Below are 19705 nucleotides of genomic sequence, written 5' to 3' on the forward strand. Positions count from 1 at the left end.
GCGCTGGTTAGCCAGTTAGTTATTTAGGTTCCCCGTCAGGTTTTTATATAGCGTCAGGGACCCCCATATACTACCTAATAAAGGTTTTAACCCCCTGATTGCCCCTAGTTAACCCTTTCACCAGTGATCACCGTATAAGTGTTACAGGTGACTCTGGTTAGTTAGTTTGCTTTTTATAGCATCAGGGCACCCACCGTTTATTACCCAATAAAGGTTTAACCCCCCGATCACCCGGCGGGTGATATCAATTAGGTTTTAGGGTCAGGGTCTGCGTCGCCCCAGGCAGCGCTAGGTTAGTGCCAGTACCGCTAACACCCACGCGCAAAGCATAAACCTCCCGTAGTGGTATAGTATCTGAACAGATCAATATCTGATCAGATCTATACTAGCGTCCCCAGCAGTTTAGGGTTCCAAAAAAATGCATTGTTAGCGGGATCAGCCCAGATACCTGCTAGCACCTGCGTTTTGCCCCTCCGCCCAGCCCACCCAATTGCAATATCGATCGATCACTGTCACTTACAAAACACTAAACACATAACTGCCGCATTCACAGAGTCAGGCCTGATTCCTGCGATCGCTAACAGTTTTTTTGGTAGCGTTTTATATTTAAATCATGGAGGTGCTTGGTTTTCGGGGTCCCGTACGCGGCTAGGCTCCCAAAAAGTCCCCCACATGTGGTATCCCCGTACTCAGGAGAAGCAGCAGAATTTATTTTGGGGTGTAATTTCACTTATGCCCATAGCATGTGTGAGCAATATATCATTTAGTGACAACTTTGTGCAAAAAAAAAAAAGTTTGTAATATTCCTGCAACTTGTGGCAAAATATAAAATATTTCATGGACTCCACATGCCTCTCAGTATATAGCTTGGGGTGTCTACTTTCCAAAATGGGGTCATTTGGGGGGGGGGGGGGGGGGTTGTGCTATTTTGGCATTTTATGGCCTTCGAAACTGTGATAGGTAGTAAGGAGTGAAATCAAAAATTTGCATCCTTAGAAATCCTGAAGGCAGTGATTGGTTTTCGGGGTGTCGTACGTGGCTAGGCTCCCAAAAAGTCCCACATATGTGGTGTCCCCGTACTCAGGAGAAGCAGCAGAATATATTTTGGGGTGCAATTCCACATATAACTATGGCATGTGTGAGCAATATATCATTTAGTGACAACTTTTTGTAAACTTTTTTTTTTTTTGTATCATTATTCAATCACTTGGGACAAAAAAAAAATATTCAATGGGCTCAACATGCCCATCAGCAATTTCCTTGGGGTGTCTACTTTCCAAAATGGGGTCATTTGGGGGGGTTTTGTACTGGCCTGCCATTTTAGCACCTCAAGAAATAAGATAGGCAGTCATAAGTTAAAAGCTGTGTAAATGCCAGAAAATGTACTCTAGTTTGTAGACGCTATAACTTTTGCGCAAACCAATAAATATAAGCTTATTGAATTTTTTTTACTAAAGACATGTGGCTGAATACATTTTGGCCTAAATGCATGACTAAAAATTAGATTTTTCTTATAACAAAAAGTAGAAAATATCTTTTTTTTTTTTCAAAATTTTCAGTCTTTTTCCTTTTATATCGTAAAAAAATAAAAATCACAGAGGCAATCAAATACCATCAAAAGAAAGCTCTATTTGTGGGAAGAAATTTGGGTACAACATTGCATGACCGCGCAATTACCAGTTAAAGCAGTGCAGACCTCTGGTCCTTAGGCTGACAATTGGTCCGGGGCTTAAGTGGTTAATGAAGTAATTTTCATGCCTTGCTGAAGGCGCGCTATGTGGGGCGGCTTCAGAGTCAGGCGACTTTGAAGCTGCCCCAGTGTGAACAGGGTTATAACCTCTGTCAAGAATTTTTTTTCCAGGCATCTGTGTCCCATTGTGATTTTCCTTCATTTCCTGTCCCATAGCCAAAACAGGAAGTGAGAGGAAATCCCTGCAGAACTAGCAGGAACATTCCCCCTTCTATTACTTTTCTTTGGACAGCCCAATATTTGGTGTTTTTGAATCACATCACACACATAATATACTGTTTTTGGTATATTCTTTATTTAGAAAACCTTTTTCTGTGGTATACTACTATTGCCTATCCAATTCATGACAGGCCCTCTAAAAAAAAAAAAACTTTAAACAGTAAAAGCCGACTGCGTGCCGTTTCCATTACATTTCCATCATTTTGCAGCAGTTCCCGTAAAGTGAGTGTAGGCAACCTTGCCCTCAGTTTCCACACATTTGCCCTCATCCAACATGGCGGCCCAGGGAGGAAAAGTATGATGATGATGATGGGTGGGGGGAGTGGTTTGACGAACCAGCAGGTTGTTTGTTGCCGTTGTTGACCCAGTAACCATAACCGCCGCGCTGGCCCCGCCCCCCTCTATTTACCCGCCCTTTTCACCTCAGATGACATCAGTGGGGCCCGCGCGCATATGCCCCGCCCACCCGGCAAAAAGGACGCGACGAATGGAGAAAAAAAAAACACGCGCCCGCCCCCTTCACGTGTGACGTCACCGCTCCGCCCCCTCCTCCTCTGCTCAGTCCATGTCGCGCACAGTGCGGAGGGAACGAAGGCGGCTGTGAAGAGTTCTATGGAGACTTGAACGAGCCTGAAGCCCCGGCCGCCATTGTCGCCTCCTCTCTCGCGGGATAGAACGTCGCCTCTGCGTGTGTCTTCCTGGCTCAGCTGCCCGAAACCAGCACCATGTACGCCGCGGCCAGCCCGGGTGAGTGCCTTCCCCTCTCTCCGCTCAGTGTGTATGTGAGTGTGTCCGGCCTAGCCGGGGATCACCTTCCCGCCGGCTCTTCTCTCACCCCCCACCCCCCTTCAGGCCGCCGCGCGCCACATCCCGCGCCAGCGAGCCTGGTCACGTGCCAGCCTGGGCTGAGGGGGGCGGGGGCTGGGGGGGGGTGCGCGCAGGGCATGCCGGGAGACCCCCGCTTCTTAAAGGGACAGGCGCCGCCCCCACCACCCCTCATATAAGAGGGGGAGGAGCTTTGCTGCTGGTGGTGGACTACAGATCCCAGCATGCCATTTGTTATTGATCTCCTCTCTAGGACGTGTTGTTATTGTATGCTAATGGGCCTGTAAGGCAGAGCTCAGGCCTCCATTGTACCTGTAGAGAAGGTCACAGGTGGCTCCATAGAGAAGAAGCTTCTGCTCCTCATTCACTCTGCATGCAATGTGATTGTGGAAGGAAGTGTTCAGAACCCTGCATGTGTTTGTATTCCATTGAGGCGTACTGGTCCTTTTTTATGTGATGGCTGCATTCGTTTTACTTTATTTTGTAGTCCTTTTATTTTTTCATCTGATGATCCTGCCACGAAGTCTGTTGTGTTATATAATTTATTTTATTTTTTCCCCAAACAGAACATGCTGCCCTGCAGATGTAGCAGTTAGAACAGCGGCGGTCGGCTTTCTTTTGAACTGGGGGCCTCCAAGTTGCGATTTTTAAACCGACGTCACCGGAGGGCGGCACGTATAACGCTCCGTGAAATATACTGTCGGAGGCGCTCACAAAAGGATATAATAAACCGTTACCGAAAATGATGCAAGAGACGGCCAGAGAATGCGACCCTATCACAGGAGAGGGTAAGAGACTGCAAGGGGTGCGGGGGGTGGTGGTGGGGAAACCATGTGGATGGGAATGCTGGAGGGGGGGGGGTAGAGAAACGACCCTGCGGGAGAATGGGGGGAAGAGAGAAACGACCCTGCGGGAGAATGGGGGGAAGAGAGAAACGACCCTGCGGGAGAATTGGGGGGAAGAGAGAAACGACCCTGCGGGAGAATTGGGGGAAGAGAGAAACGACCCTGCGGGAGAATTGGGGGGGAAGAGAGAAACGACCCTGCGGGAGAATTGGGGGGGGAAGAGAGAAACGACCCTGCGGGAGAATTGGGGGGGGGAAGAGAGAAACGACCCTGCGGGAGAATTGGGGGGGGAAGAGAGAAACGACCCTGCGGGAGAATTGGGGGGGGAAGAGAGAAACGACCCTGCGGGAGAATTGGGGGGGGAAGAGAGAAACGACCCTGCGGGAGAATTGGGGGGGGAAGAGAGAAACGACCCTGCGGGAGAATTGGGGGGGGAAGAGAGAAACGACCCTGCGGGAGAATTGGGGGGGAAGAGAGAAACGACCCTGCGGGAGAATTGGGGGGGGAAGAGAGAAACGACCCTGCGGGAGAATTGGGGGGGGAAGAGAGAAACGACCCTGCGGGAGAATTGGGGGGGGAAGAGAGAAACGACCCTGCGGGAGAATTGGGGGGGAAGAGAGAAACGACCCTGCGGGAGAATTGGGGGGGGAAGAGAGAAACGACCCTGCGGGAGAATTGGGGGGGGAAGAGAGAAACGACCCTGCGGGAGAATTGGGGGGGGAAGAGAGAAACGACCCTGCGGGAGAATTGGGGGGGGAAGAGAGAAACGACCCTGCGGGAGAATTGGGGGGGGAAGAGAGAAACGACCCTGCGGGAGAATTGGGGGGGAAGAGAGAAACGACCCTGCGGGAGAATTGGGGGGGAAGAGAGAAACGACCCTGCGGGAGAATTGGGGGGGAAGAGAGAAACGACCCTGCGGGAGAATTGGGGGGGAAGAGAGAAACGACCCTGCGGGAGAATTGGGGGGGAAGAGAGAAACGACCCTGCGGGAGAATTGGGGGGAAGAGAGAAACGACCCTGCGGGAGAATTGGGGGGGAAGAGAGAAACGACCCTGCGGGAGAATTGGGGGGGAAGAGAGAAACGACCCTGCGGGAGAATTGGGGGGGGGGGGGGGAAGAGAGAAACGGATGAGACCAATCATTTAGCTTGGGTTCACGCTTAATTCGGATGCATCTGACAGCAGGGGTAAGACAATGTCACCTGCTCACCAGGATCTCCAAAAATGGGTCCAAAACTTTAATTAATGATCACATAGTTGCCAAAAAAAAAGCAATGTTTCGGAGCCACGCAGGACCCCTTCGTCAGGTCATATGCCTGATAAAGGGGTCCTTTGTGGCTCTGAAACATCACTTTTTATTTTTTTTGTGTAACTATGTGATCATTAAAGTTTTGGACCCGTTTTTTGTAGATCCTGGTGTGCTGGTGATGATTTAATCTCTAAGGCTATATGGTTGCAGCTGATGGTCGCTTCAGCACCCAATTGAAAATGCAACCATCTTTGCAGGAACGTGTGCGTTGGGAATATTGCATTGATAACAGGGGGTAAGGTGCGTCCCTGCTCTCAGTTTCAGAGACGAGTCAGCCCCGAATGTTTACCTGAATTGCATCCAAAGATGCACAAGACCGCATTTGTCCTGGTGATGTGTGAACCAGCTCCATTGAGAGGCAGTCTCTTTTTTTTTTTTTTTTTTTTTTTTTTTTGTGCAAATTGGATGTGGAGAAACCTGCATCCTATTTGCATAAGTGTGAACTCAGCTTTAGGCTCCATTCTCACCTGAGTGTAGCGCAGCGACAGCTGCTGCTGTGTGTGTGTGTGTGTGTTTGTGTGTGTGTGTGTGTGTTAAAGCTGAATCGCACATGAACACGCTGTGCATTTCCTATGCAAAGAGTGATTTTTAGCCCATTTATGTGAATAGGCTGAAATCGCTCCAAGAGTAGTGAATGCAGTACTTAAAAAAAAAAAACAACAATGCCGGTGTTCTGGCATATAGTAATTCCAACTCTATGTCCACTTGGATAGTGGGGCTAGAACCTGGACTCACAGCGCAGGCGCCGTTCATCTTCGGGTATTTTCGGAATGTGTATGTACTGCGCATGCGCAGTACACAGCGGGCACTATCCGATGGGGGGGACTGTATATGACAGGACACTGGCAATGCAGTGCAGGCATAAGCACCGCCTTTACAATTTGCGTTTGGTTTGCTGTTAGGATTATATTGGCACCCACAGCAGATCGTACACCCAGCGCGTTTTTGAACGTGGTATGAGTGTGTTGCACACATGTGAGTTTCCCGTACCACGTTCTGGTGTGAGCGACCCATAAAAAAAAGGAGATGCGAACTAATGCAGCTTGTCAGTCATTTTAGATGTGGTGGCTGTAATGTGTTTATATTTTTGGTTTTGGGGTTATTGCTATCAGTTTCAGTTGGTGGTATAGTGTGTAAGTACAGCGTTGCATGTTAATTGCTGATCAAAGATGTTACAATGTAATTGTGCATTCTACTTTTATATCTACCCTGATCTTTGTAGTAAAAGGGGCTTTCTGATGATACAATTTGAATACATTGTTTTAGTAGATCTTATTACAAAGTTTTGGGAAAGCTAAGGCTGATTTCACACTGGGGCATCGTCAGCGGTAATGCGCCGCTATTTTTAGCCGCGCTTTTAACATAATTTTTTGTAGAAGTTTTTCGGGCGATAGCAGAGCGCCCTTAACCCCTGCTAGCGGCCAAAAGAAGGTTAAAACGACCCGCAAAGCGCTGCTGCTCATTCCAATGGGCAAGAGCGGTGTATACACCGATCCGAAGAAGCTGCTTGCGGTCGTGTGTTTTTTATTTTTTATTTATTTTTTATTTTTTTTTTATCGCCTCTGAGCCTTTTTTTCATGTGCTTTACATGCGCTAATTTTAGCCCAAAAAACCACTTGCCAGCTGATAGTAAAAATATGGCATTTGTGTATATGTGTGTGTGTATATATAATTCTTTTTTTTTTTTTTTTTTTTGGGCATGGAGAAGTTAGGCCAAGATGACCACCATTCGTCTCTATGCCCTTGGAGGACTGGAGTGACGTCCCTTTCAGTTCTTGGCAATAGTAAAGGCTAGGTTCGCACTGCTGCAGTGATGAGATTGGATGTGATGCGAGTTCAGCCATACAGATAGTATGGCTGAATTCGCATCACATCCGGCCCAAACTCGCACAGGACCCTTTTTTTTTTTTTTTTGGTCTGCAGCAGAATCAGATCGCATGGGTGTTCACACCATGCGATCCGATTCCTGTCAGAGTTTGCAGATCGCACTGCGATATGCGAACTGATCTGGGGGGTGTCATTAGCTTTTCACTGACACTCCCAGCAGTTCGCATAGGGCAGTACGAACTGCTGCCGGGAGGCATGCGATGCGGGAACCCGCAGTGGATTCATAGCGTTCCCCGCATCGCAGCAGTGTGAACCCAGCCTTAAGGTAAAGGAGAGATTTGGTTTCTTTTTTGGCCCCAGATATTTCTACAAAGAGGACCTCTCATCCTTCTTTCTATTACAAGAGGTGTTTACATTGCTTGTAATAGGAGTATAAGTGATCCCAAATAAAAAAAAAAAAAAAAGCGCATAAAGTAAAATTCTGGCGCGCAGAAGTAAACACATACGTAAGTGACGCACGCATATGTAAATGGTGTTAAAAAGCCATTACACGAGAGGGTAGTTGCAGAGATGAAAACTCGCTTTTGCATTGAGGTCTGCTTAAAGTTTTATTAACTGATTCCCTGTTTTTGGAACATTTGACAGGCGTTGCATTGTCTCCTCACCGCCTGCTTTAACCCTTTGGTGCAGCTGCATGCAATGTCTACGGTTTTTGAGTGCTTGCACAGTGGCCTCATTTACTTGAATAGGTTGCATTCAGCTGGCTCTAGACCCACTGAAAGTGACTGGGTACAGTTGCTGTGATTGGTCATATGGTACAGGCAGCAAGTCGGTACACTGATCAGTCATCAGCGGTCTCCTGTTATTTACTAAAGGCAAGTCCACTGTGCACCTGGAAGTGCACTCGCTGTAGATCTGAGCAAGGAAACACAAAAAAAACGCATTTTTGCTTGCACATGATTGGATGATAAAATCAGCAGTGATTACCCTCATTTCAGATCTAATCTATGGCGACTGCACTTCCAAGTGTTCTTGTAGTGCAGAGTGGATTTGCCTTTAGTAAAATCAATCACCATAATCTCTATTCACACCATATTACGCTGTAGATAGGCACTGGGACTAATTGCATATGTACAGCACACCTGTTATAGCGCTGTGTAGTACATATACCCTGTGTGTTGTCCCACACTAAAATAGTTGTGTAGGGTGTATGTGTGTATGTGTGTATATATATATATATATATATATATATGTGTGTGTGTGTGTGTGTGTGTATATATATATATATATATATATATATATATATATATATATATATATATATATATATATATATATATATATATATATATATATATATATATATATATATGTATATGTGTATATATATATATAATTTTTTTTTTTTGTGCTTTGCAAGGCCATTCATTCTCAGTGTAGGAACATAAATTTGTTGCATGCTAGAGTTTGGTGTGCACAGGTTGTTTCCTTGTGTTAGTGGTGTATGGCGGCTGACTGTTGAGGCTGTGATTGACTTGCTTTTTTTTGAGCACAGCTGGTCCTATAGAGATTGATTCATTCATTACAAGCTAAAGAGCGATGTCGGCAGCCAAGACCGATCGCTTGGATCTCGACTGCTGCCGCCGCCATTCTCGGTGAGGGAATCATGAAGTGAAGAGTTGCGGCTTCACTTCCCGGTTCCCTAATGTACGAGCCACACAGTGCTATGGGAATGGTCCGCGCTGTCTCTGGGACCCGTGTGTGTCCCAGCAGACGGCGCGGCGGGACAGGAAACGGCGTTGACTCCCGTGGGAGTCTATGCCCGGAAGGGGGTGCAAATACCTGTCTTAGACAGGTATCTGCTTCCCCCCCCCCCTAATGTGACACCAGAGGGGGTGAGGGTTCCGATGAGCGGAAGTTCCATTTTTTTGTTTTTGAAATATACTTGCTTTAGTAGTGAAACATAAAGGCCGTGTTCATCAAAGCCCCATTTACATCAGCAAAAGTTGCCAACTGTGTTTCTAGTCTTACCTGTCTACATTCACTTTGCTTGCAAATGCACCTTGCCACCCTAGGGTTTACGTTTTCTTCATTTGCTATCGGTGAGCTTGAAAACGGACCTTCACCCTCCTCCACCCACTTTTCATAATAAACCTTTAAACCTGATACACATTAATACCCGCTGGGTTGAATGGGGGAAAAAAAAAAACTGTCAGTTCCAATCGGAACTGCTGTACTAACTATATGAAGTGCTGGGTTCACATATATGTGGCTGCGGTTTGCAGTCCGGTGCATTTCTTTTCAAACGGGTTCAGGTGCACATTTTTGCACCTAAACCAGAGCCAGAAACACATAGGACTCTCTTCAAATACCGCACCGTGGCCGCCCCTCGCATTTGCGAGCGGCTCCATTTGAAAGTCAGCCGCGCTTGGATGTTATGCGTGAATTAGATGCGTTTTTAAACACATCCAATTTGCATATGTCAACCCAGCCTGAATCTAATGTGGTAACCTGTAAAGGCTTTTAAAGCCTCACCCTTGGATAGTAAAGTTTACATGGTTTGTTGCAATTTCCCGGGTGTGCAAAAAATTCCCCCCCCAAAAAAAAATTGTGCTTTAAAAAAAACGCTGCTCAAATACCGTGTGACAAAAAATTGTAAGATGTATTCTTTTATCAGGAAAAGATTGGGTTGTGTTTGGTTTTTTTTTTTTTTTTTTTGTCATTCTCACCTAGGTGAGCAACCTTGACCTAGGGGACCCTTAACCTCCCTGGTGGTTTTCCCGCGTGTGGCTTGGGGTTAAATTTCAGTACCATTAGCCGTAACCCCTGAGCCACACTCAGGATTGCATTGCAGTATCCTGGTGCAGGTTACTTTACCTTGTCCCCAGGATCCTGCAATTGACACCCCACGTTGTGTCCTCCACCCGATGCCTCTGTGTGCCGGGCTCCGTTCCCTGTGAGCATTGCAACGCGTAGGGGCGGAGCCTGGCAGCAAATTCAAAAAAATAGAAAATTCATAACACATGTATGAAATCGTTTCGCATGCCTTTTTTCCCATGCCCTGCGTGCAGTTTTGAGCTAGAGAGATAAAATTATATCTACATCTATCTCTGTTCTTTCTGCCTGGAAACTTGAGATTGTCCCATAGCATCTAAACCGTGTCCCTTTATGTCAAAAGTGGTTTTAGACCTGCTAGAAAACAGCAATAGTAAATTTAGAACACTTGCAGAATTAAGTGTTAGTGAATCGTGGGGGAATTCATTTTATTATAATATTTTTTTATAGTTATTATATTTTATGATTTTGTGTTTCAAACTTTATCATAACCGGGATGTCCGCTAGACTCTGGTTTGGACAGATTTAAGTGTTATTGTAAAGAATTGCAGGCCTATAATATAAAACGCCAAGTTTCTATGTAAAACAATTGTACCGCTTTGAGACGCAAAAATCTGACATAATCATACCGCCAGGGTGGCTACAAAATGATCAAAGAGAGAAACCACTTTTTATTTTTTTTTGTGTGTGTGAAAGCAGGAGGAAAGGATTGATCTTGGGGTGTGTGGGTGAAGATTTTCTTTTAAAGAGTTTGAGGAACATAATGAAACGAAGAACAATCTAATGTATTGGGTAAATCTTGGACCATTTTTACAATGAAAGCTTCACAGTAGTTCTGAAGCTTATAATCTCCATCCTGGCTACAGCACTTTCCTCCTGGCAAACAGTTACATAGTTGGTAAGGTAGTGTAAAAATGTCCCATATCCCCATGTATTGTTTTTAGATGCACGTCCAAGAGTCTCTTAAAACTATCCATACTTCCTGCCGACACCACCGATTGTGGAAGAGAATTCCACATCCTTACCGCCCTGACAGTGAAAATCCCCACACTCAGCTTAAAGTGGATGTAAACTTAATGTCATCCTTTCTAAACTACTGCCATAGGGGTTATCTAGAAGGATATAAATGCCTCCTGCATGTATCTTTACCTGTCAAATCTCTCTGTTATGAGACCCGAAAAACTGCAGTTTCTGTGGGTGGGGCTGTTGGGTGGAATTGTGATGTCAGTAGACTCCCCGCCTACCTCTACGCTCCCCTTATCATGCATTTTCTCCTGTGTATTCCTTATGCTGAACTTCTGCTATTTTCTCTAACATCCAGTGAAAAGACAGGAAAGTAACCACATGACTTCAGCATGCCCAATTATGCTGAGGTGTGGAACATCCAATCCTGTCAGAGCAGCAGAAGAAAGTGGGCGGGAATTAAAAAATAATGCATGTGTCTTAGGCTAGTGCACGAGATATGTAAATCACCTGTCACTCATAGCGAGGGGGGGGGGGGGGGATTGACAAAGTTTTTCTCTGTCAAGATTTATCTCACTGAACAATAAGAGGATTGTGTGGCAAGACTGGGCTCAATTATGGCAAATCTTATACTCTACATTATGATATCAAAGAAAAAATAACATTCCGGGTTTACATCCACTTTAAGGTTAAACCGCTTCTCCTCCAGTCTCATCGTGTGGCCCCGTGTCCTCTTTCACTCCTTTGGAATGAAAAGTATGATACTTGCGCTGGGATCAGCATTGAGATATGTATATATCGCTATCATATCGCCTCTTGTGTCTTTTCGCCAGGGAGAATAAATTTAAAACGCTTGTAGTCGTTCCTCATAATTGAGGTCTTCCAGTCCCCCCCCAGAATGGTGACAACTTTGGGCATGACCAAAATGGTGCCTCTGTTACCCCGGCACCTCCAACAAAGTTGGGATGTATCAGGGTAGCAGCTATGTAAAGCATGTGGAGTGTAGTACCATCTTGTTAACAGCTTATAGTTGGTCTCTTGTATTTAGAATAATCGTTTTATCTCTGGAGTAAATTCCCTTTTTAATGCATGGCAATATTCTGCTGGCTTTGGTAGCCGCAGCGTGACATTGCATACTATTGCTCAGTCTGTCTTCTACTAGGGCCCTTAGATCCTTCTCCGTCCTGGAAGCCCCTAGGGCAGTGATGGAGAACCTTGGCACCCCAGTTGTTTTGGAACTACATTTACCAATGATGCTTCATGGGAAATGTAGTTCCAAAACATCTGGGTTGCCATCACAGCCCTATGGGTTCTCCCCCCCCCAGTACATTACCTTCTTTTTTTATGTTAAACTTCATTTGCCATGCAGTAGCCCACCCATTCATTTATTCAGGTCATCTTATAAAGTTACAATATCCTGCTGTGTTATTGCCATGCATATTTTTGTGTCGGCAAACACAGATTGAGCTATTTATCCCACCCTTTAGATGGGTCACATTCAAGATTTCAGCCAATTTAAATCTGCCCTCCAAAAATACCATTCCTGCCTCCACACTGCTAAACAGACCTACTTTATCACTCTCATTAACACCCTCTTACGCAGTCCTCATCAACTCTTTTCTACCTTTACCACTCTACTTCGTCCTCCATTACCTCCACCCACTAACTTACTCACTGCCCAGCAGATTGCTAATCACTAGTAAAATAAGATTGTGACAATTTGTCTCGATCTCTGCTCTACAGCTATCTCCCTCACTTTAAACTTTGTCCTCCTGCAATTAATACTTCCCTCTTTTAACCCAGCGACTATAGAGGAAGTCACTAAACTTCTTTTCTAATGCCCACCTAACCACCTGCCCCCTGGACCCTGTTCCTTCTCAAATACTACGGTCACCATCTATCCTACACTCCTTAACTCATATCTTCAATCTCCCACTCTCTACTGGCATTTTCCCCAACCTTCTAAAACATTCAATAGTCATTCCCATTCCAAAAAAAGCCTCACTTGACCCCACCAATCTTAACAACCTAGGACCTATTTCTTTACTCCCTTTTGCCTCTAAACTCCTTGAATGTTTAGTCTACAACTGACTGATCAACCACCTCATTGAGAATAACCACCTTGATCCCCCTCAGTTTGGATTTCGCCCACAGCACTCCACAGAAACTGCCCTCCTAAAACTCACAAACAACTAACAGCCAAAACCAACGGACATTATTCCGTACTCTTACTCTTGGGCCTTTCCACTGCCTTTGATACAGTTGACCACCCCCTCCTCCTCAAAACTCAATTTGCTTGGTCTCCATGGCTGTGCTCTCCGTTGGTTCGTATCTTGTCTATCTCATCGCACCTTCAGTGTCAATTACCGCTCCACTTTCTCCTCTCCAACTCTTCTTACCGTTGGGGTCCCCTGAGGTTCTGTCCTTGGACCGCTACTATTCTCGATCTACACATCCTCCCTCGGTCAGCTGATGGCCTCCCATGGCTTTTACTACCATTTATATGCTGACGACACCCAAATCTATCTCTCTGCCCCTCAGTTCACCCCATCAGTCTCCTCACACATCACTGATTTACTAACAGACATATCGGGTTGGGTGTCAAACCACTTCCTCAAACTGAATCTATCTAAAAACTGAGCTCTTAATATTTCCTCCCCTGATTTCTCTGTCGAGATCAATGGCACATCAGTCCGTCCCCACGTGCCAAGGTGCTAGGGGTAACCTTAGACTCTGAACTGTCCTTTGCCGGCCCACATCCAATCCCTGTCCAAATCGTGCTGCCTTTGCCTCCAACATTTCCAGAATACGCCTCTTTTTAACTGACACCACAAGCTTCTAATTCAGTCCCTGGTTATCTCTCACCTCGACCACTGCAACTCCCTCCTCATTCTATTACCTTTACATAGACTATCCCCCCTTCAGTCCATAATGAATGCCGCTGCCAGACTCATCCACCTTACCAGCCATTCAGTGTCATCCACCCCTCTCTGCCAATCCCTCCACTGGCTTCCAATTGCCCGACCAATTAAATTCAAAGTACTAACAATAATTTACAAAACCCTCCATAACTCTGCCCCCAGCTACATCACTAACCGAGTCCCAAAACACCACCAAGCCGCTCTCTTCGGTCATCCCAAGACCTCCTGCTTTCTATCTCCCTTGTCACCTCCTCCCATGCTCTCCTCTTTTGCCTTACTTCCTGTGTCATCACCTAAAGCCTGACCAGGAAGGAGTTGATCAGCTGAGGGTAGATGATGCAGGGTGTCTGCTGTCCAGGAAGCAAGGCAGAAGTAATCGAGCAGTGTTTATAAACAGCTGAAGACAGTTTGGTCAGCATGTGTAGTATAAATGGAAAGTTGTTTTAATAAAATAAGTACATTTAATGCCATGTTTGTACACAGGGGAGATGGAATTTAGAAAAAGGGGGAGGGGGGAGAGTGTAACTCTGCAAATAAGCTCCTGTTTTCCCCAAGGTAGCCCTAAGCAGACTGAGCATCACATTGGACAAGACCTGTTTTATTGTCACCCTTGTTTGGCCAGCTTGGAGTGTAAAGCCTGGTACACTTTTATTCCTTTTTTTTATTTTTTTTTGAACTTTAAAAAAACAAAAACCTGTTGGCCCCAGGGAGGAGCCTCTGTACTAACTATGCAAACTTAGTATAGCGATCTTCCCTGCAGAGCTGTTGTGTTCTAACGGGGATGTCTTCCGTTATGTGCGAGGCTTACGTTTTTCTTCTTCGAAAAAGTGTGTGTGTGTATATCAGTGTCTCCATGCATTATATTACATAGGCCTATTGTCTTGGAGGATATGCTGAGGCAGATGGTGGGTGTCCCTTCAGGAACCTGTAGATAGGCAACATACTTGCATGAATGGTGGGAGATAAGGATTTCATGTTGTAACCTTCTCTTCATTTGGGGCAGTGTTTGAAATTCAGTTATAGAATCTTTATACAATTATTAAGCACTTATGTTTTATTTTTATTTTTTTCTTTCTATGTTCCTTGCAAACTTTGTCAATTTTTTGTTGTGCTTTTGGTGTACATTGCTGAAGTTTCCTGGTTACACACCAGGCTGTTTCTTGTGCTGATTTTTATGTTTTTAATTTAAACAAGATTTGGCTTTGATTCCTTCAAATGCTTTATCGCTGTTTTAGACTTCCTGTAGTAAGGTACAAGTGAGGTTAGATATGTCTTGTCTAACTCTTGTGGTGTGTGTTCTACTGTGCGAGGAGCAGGAGATTTTGGCAGCATCACCCGTTCTGTCCAAGGAGTATTGGCCTCACATGGGGTTAGATTGTTTTGTGCTTTGTGAGTGGCTGGGATTCCGGAGTTACAAGAATAGAAGCCAAATATGGCTGTAGAATTTTTTTTTTTTTTTTTTTTTTTTTTTTTTTTTTTTTTGGCCTGTCTAGTTTGTAGGCCTCTTTCACAGGTTTTAGCCTGTATAAGAGCAGTGGGAATTATAATCTAACAAAGCATTTGCAGTGCTTTTAGCAAGCTTTGTTGAAGCTTTTAAAATACGGTTCAGCTTCCATTTGTAAACGGTCAACAAAGATCCTAAAAGGGAGTGTTTTGATTAAAGTGGTTGTAAATCCTTAAGGTTTTTCATCTTAATGCATTCTATCAAGGTGAAAAAACTTCTGTTTTGCCAAATCTCTCAGTCTCCTTTCCCACATACTGACCGTTCAGGTCCGTCTGTCAGTTTGTTTTTTTTTGTTTTTTTTTAGGTGGACCTGAACAGGCGGTCCATGCAGGTCTTTTTTTTTTTTCCAAATATAGTTTTATTAATTTTATCGGTACATGGAACAAAGAAGAAAAAACAAACAGTCTGGTGACCATATCATATAGGTAACAGAGATTGGTGAAAACAGGTGCGCAGCACCGGTGGAAGACAAAATCCAGCTCAGATCGAATATCAATGGTTGCCCGAGGGCACGGTGAAATGCACAGACATATATTGAAAGTAGCCACTTTGATAACCATCCTCCATACATATATAATTGACCACAACCATATATCACCACTGCGCAATGTAAATAACGTGAACTGGAATCACCAGAGAAAACAGAGTATGGATAGTCTGAAAATAAAGAAGGAGAAGCAATAAGTAGAGACAGGGATTGGGGGAAGGAGGGGGGAAGAGGGCGAGGGAAGGGAGGAAGGGGTAACGGGTAGACAAATCTGTAGAGGCAGGTCGCAGGGTCTCTAGGCTTAATAGTAGAGCCCCCGGGTACCATACACTATTTAACATGTCAGGCGTCAAATAAGGGTCTCCCTGCATCTGAATACTTGAATAGGTTCCAACGGGTCCATATCTGAAGTCCTCCATTTTATTGATTTCTTCAACCTTTCTCAGCCATAGTGCCACCGTAGGTGGGTTTTGCTGTTTCCACATGAGGGGAACGCAGGCCTTGGCCGTGTTCACCAAATGTCGTAGAATCGATTTTTTTATAGGTCTTGAGCGACATGGTAGAGACATGTAGCAGGAAGAAGGCGGGATCATCAGGTATCACCAATTCCGTGAAGTCCTGAGATATAGTGCGTACCGAGTGCCAAAATGTTAGCAGTTTGGGGCAGGTCCAAAAAATATGGAGCAATGTCCCCTTATCCGTGCCACATCGCCAGCACCGATCTGAGGTCTCCGGGAACATGGCACGGAGTCTGCTGGGAGTCAAGTACCATCTCATCAAAACCTTATAATTCGTTTCTTGTGTCTTTGAACAAATGGAAGACTTGAGAGACAGGTGTATCATCCTGTGGACCTGCCCTGCGTCAAAAGTACGTTGGAGGTCCACGCCCCATTTCTCAATGCAAGTCAGTTCAGGTTGGACCGGGGGTGTTTTAAGAAGGGTATATGCCCCAGATAGGATCCGGGGAAGTGGTTCTCTGCCCGAGCAGTAATCCTCAAATGTAGTAAGGGGTCTACAGTATTGATGTGGGTCATGTAAAGAGTGTAGGAAGTGATGCAGTTGTGCCGCCGGCCAGAAGGGCACACGGAAGGGACCTGCAGAATCTGTCAACTCTGTAATAGATGGCCATCTATTTCCTAGGACAAAATTAAATGCGGCTGTGATGTCGGACTCCCGTAGGGTCCGGAAGTGTATGGATGACATGCCCGGAGGGAATTTGGGGTTGCCTAGAATGGGCGTTAGGGGGGAGGTCGTGGACGTCTGCCGTACACTTAACACAGCCTGTCTGCTTTTTCTCAGTGAATTTCCTATTAAAGGGTGTGATTTTAAGGATTGTGGCAAGTCTTCCCAACACCATAGTGCTCTATTCAAGGGGACAGGGGATTGTTCCTGTTCGATCTGCGCCCACAGTTTTAGATTACCATGACGCTGCCAGTCAATGACTCTTCCCAAATGTACTGCTAAGTAATACCTCCTCACATCTGGGATCGCAAGCCCGCCGTAGTGCTTCGGTAACGTTAACTGTGACCGTGGTATACGGGTTTTCTTGCCGGCCCAGACAAAGCGCATGAACAGTGCCTGTACCCGCTGAAAAAATACCGTCGGTATATTGACCGGCAGTGCCTGGAATAAGTAGAGATATTTCGGGAGGATGCACATCTTTAACAAGTTGCACCTCCCAAACCAGGAGTGCAAGTTCGTTTGCCATTTGCTCAACAAGATCTTAGTTTCCGCGAGTAGAGGGGGGAAATTTAATTCGTAGAGATGGGATAAATCAGGTGATAGTTTAGTGCCCAAATAGGTTAACGCTACTGATGTCCACCTAAAGCGGAAGTTCGTTCGGAGCATCTGTATCATGTTAGATGGGAGGGCTATTCCCATTGCTTCCGACTTCTGAAAATTAATCTTCATGTTAGATAGGCGGCCAAATATCTCGAATTGTTTAGGTAGATTAGGGAGAGAAACCGACGGATTTACCAGAGAAAAGAGGAGATCATCCGCATATGCGGAGATCTTATGTTGTGCCTTCCCGACCTGTATACCCTGGATGTCCTGGTTGAGTCTAATAGTCGCCAGAAAGGGCTCAAGGGAAAGTGCAAATAACAGGGGGGATAAGGGGCAGCCCTGTCTAGTGCCATTCCTAATGGGGAAGGGGTCGGAGAGCACTCCGTTCGCCTTCACCTGCGCAGTTGGGCTCGAGTATATGTGAGCTACTCTGTTGATCATCACTTCCCCTAGGCCTATGTGTCTGAGGACTGAGAACATAAATTCCCAATTTACGCGGTCGAACGCCTTTTGTGCGTCAGTGTTCAAGAAAACGCATGGTATGCCTCCGGAATTTACTACGTGTAGTAGGTTCAGGACCTTAGACGTGCTGTCCCTGGCTTCCCTCGTGGAAACAAATCCCACCTGGTCCAGGTGGACCACATTCTGAATATGTCGAGATAAACGGGTAGCCAAGATCTTCGTATAGATTTTCAGGTCTGTATTCAGCAGTGATATCGGTCTGTAGCTACTACAGGCGGTCGGATCCTTTCCTTCTTTATGCAATACCGTAATATGGGCCTTAAGGGTCTCGTTAGCTAGAGGTGTCCCTGCGTCCAAGGCGTGGAATAATTTAAGTAAGCGGGGGCCTATGATTGGGAATAGTGTCTTGTAATACTAAAGAGTGAGCCCATCCGGACCTGGAGCTTTCCCAGGTTTCATGGCACTCAAGGCTGTCTGTATTTCCAAGAGGGTAATCGGGGTTTCTAACTCAGCACAATCGTCTGGGGAGAGCGACTTCATGCGAGAGTCATTAATGTAGGACGCCATGTCTGCCGGTGAGGTAGAGGGGTTTGGTAAATTATAAAGTCGCGCATAGAAATCCCTGAATTCCTGTGCGATCTGTATGGGTAGAGTCGCAGGTTGTCCGCCATTACTGATCACCTTGGGGATGTAGGAGGAAAGTCTGTGTTCCCTAACTTGCTTCGCCAATAGCTTCCCACATTTGCTCCCCGACTCATAACTCACTCTGCGGCAAAATTGCAGAGCTGCTTTGGCTTTATACGCCAGCAGGTCCTTGACCTGTCGTCGTACTGTCGCCAAATCCATTTCTGAGGCACGAGAAGGGGCAAGCTTGTTCGCGGACTCTAGAGACGCCAGTTTTTGTAGTAGGAGGGTGAGCTGTCGTTGTCTCTCGGTCCATGCAGGTCTATAAAGTGACGCATGCCAGCGGTCCTATCTACTGAATATAGGTGAATGGAAACCCTATTTTTTTTTTTTTTTCGTCTGTCTGGCGGATCAGTTATCATCTGATCTCCCCATAGAGAGCGGAGCTCTGACAGGTCTGTCTCTGCACAGTGAGCGGAGATGAACCTGTCATCCGCTGGCTCAGCGGGGAGCAACTGAGCGATCTCGGCGGAGTGCGTGAAAACGTGTGTGTCCTTTTATACTTGCCTGAACTGGATCTGATCCTGTGATGTGCACAAGAACAGCTACTTTTGCCGCTTTATTCTTTCTCCTGGGCAGATTGATAGCCAATGGTTCCTGCTGCTGTGAATGAAATGCTGGGGCGAGGCCGAGCTAGCTGCTATGTCAATAGACATATACAGGGCAGCTTGAAACGAGTATGCATAGTGCCCCATGGAGGCACTTGTGGTGGTGGGGGGGGGGGGGCCTGGATCGCCTCTGGCAGAGGACCCCAGAAAAAGGCTCGGGGATTCTCTGATAAAAGTGCACAGAGCAAGTAAGGCCCCTCTGTCGCTGAGGTGCTTCTAAACTGCCAATAAAATACTGAGCGTTTTTTTTTTTTTTTTTTTTTTTTGTAAAATCTTTATTTTGAAACATTTTAACAGAAGAATACACTTGAGTACACATAAGACAGGTGTGTCAGGACCAATTACAAGTCAAACTGTATGAAACAATAACACCTGTTGATCCTTTCCCGGGTGGCAGAGAGTTGGTGGTCGGACACATAAGTCTGTTGCTCAAAATCTAACACCTGTAGTGTGAGTGTCTCTTGCATACCCATATCTAATCTGGTTTCCCTGAGCCAGGGCCCTGCCCCAGAGTGCCTCTAATTTTAAGGGAGGGGACAGGCCGATGCCCAATCCCTTTCCCCCTACTGAGCGCTTTTGAAGAGCTTTCCATGCATTTCAATGGAGAGGGGTGTTTTTTCACCGCACTGCCCCAGTGTGAAAGCATTCATTGCATGTAAGACCCCTTTCTCACCGAGGTGCT

At 45.8% G+C, this 19705-nt stretch overlaps 1 protein-coding gene across 4 annotated transcripts in view; it reads left to right on the forward strand.

Annotated features, from left to right (window-relative positions):
• The first annotated feature begins 2499 nt into the window (after positions 1-2499).
• AGO2 (argonaute RISC catalytic component 2) overlaps positions 2500-19705 on the forward strand; it is a 96685-nt gene continuing 79479 nt past the window's right edge. For all 4 annotated transcript variants that reach the window (XM_077493383.1, XM_077493385.1, XM_077493384.1 and 1 more), the window contains exons 1-2: positions 2500-2716; positions 3361-3582. In XM_077493383.1, the coding sequence (XP_077349509.1) occupies positions 3537-3582 (46 nt within the window). In that variant the 5' untranslated portion in view covers positions 2500-2716; positions 3361-3536. The remainder of the gene's footprint in view (positions 2717-3360; positions 3583-19705) is intronic.

The sequence above is a fragment of the Lithobates pipiens genome, unplaced genomic scaffold (assembly GCF_037356315.1).
Source record: "Lithobates pipiens isolate NorthernLeopardFrog02 unplaced genomic scaffold, aLitPip1_a1.2 Scaffold_19, whole genome shotgun sequence".
Classification (NCBI taxonomy): domain Eukaryota; kingdom Metazoa; phylum Chordata; class Amphibia; order Anura; family Ranidae; genus Lithobates; species Lithobates pipiens.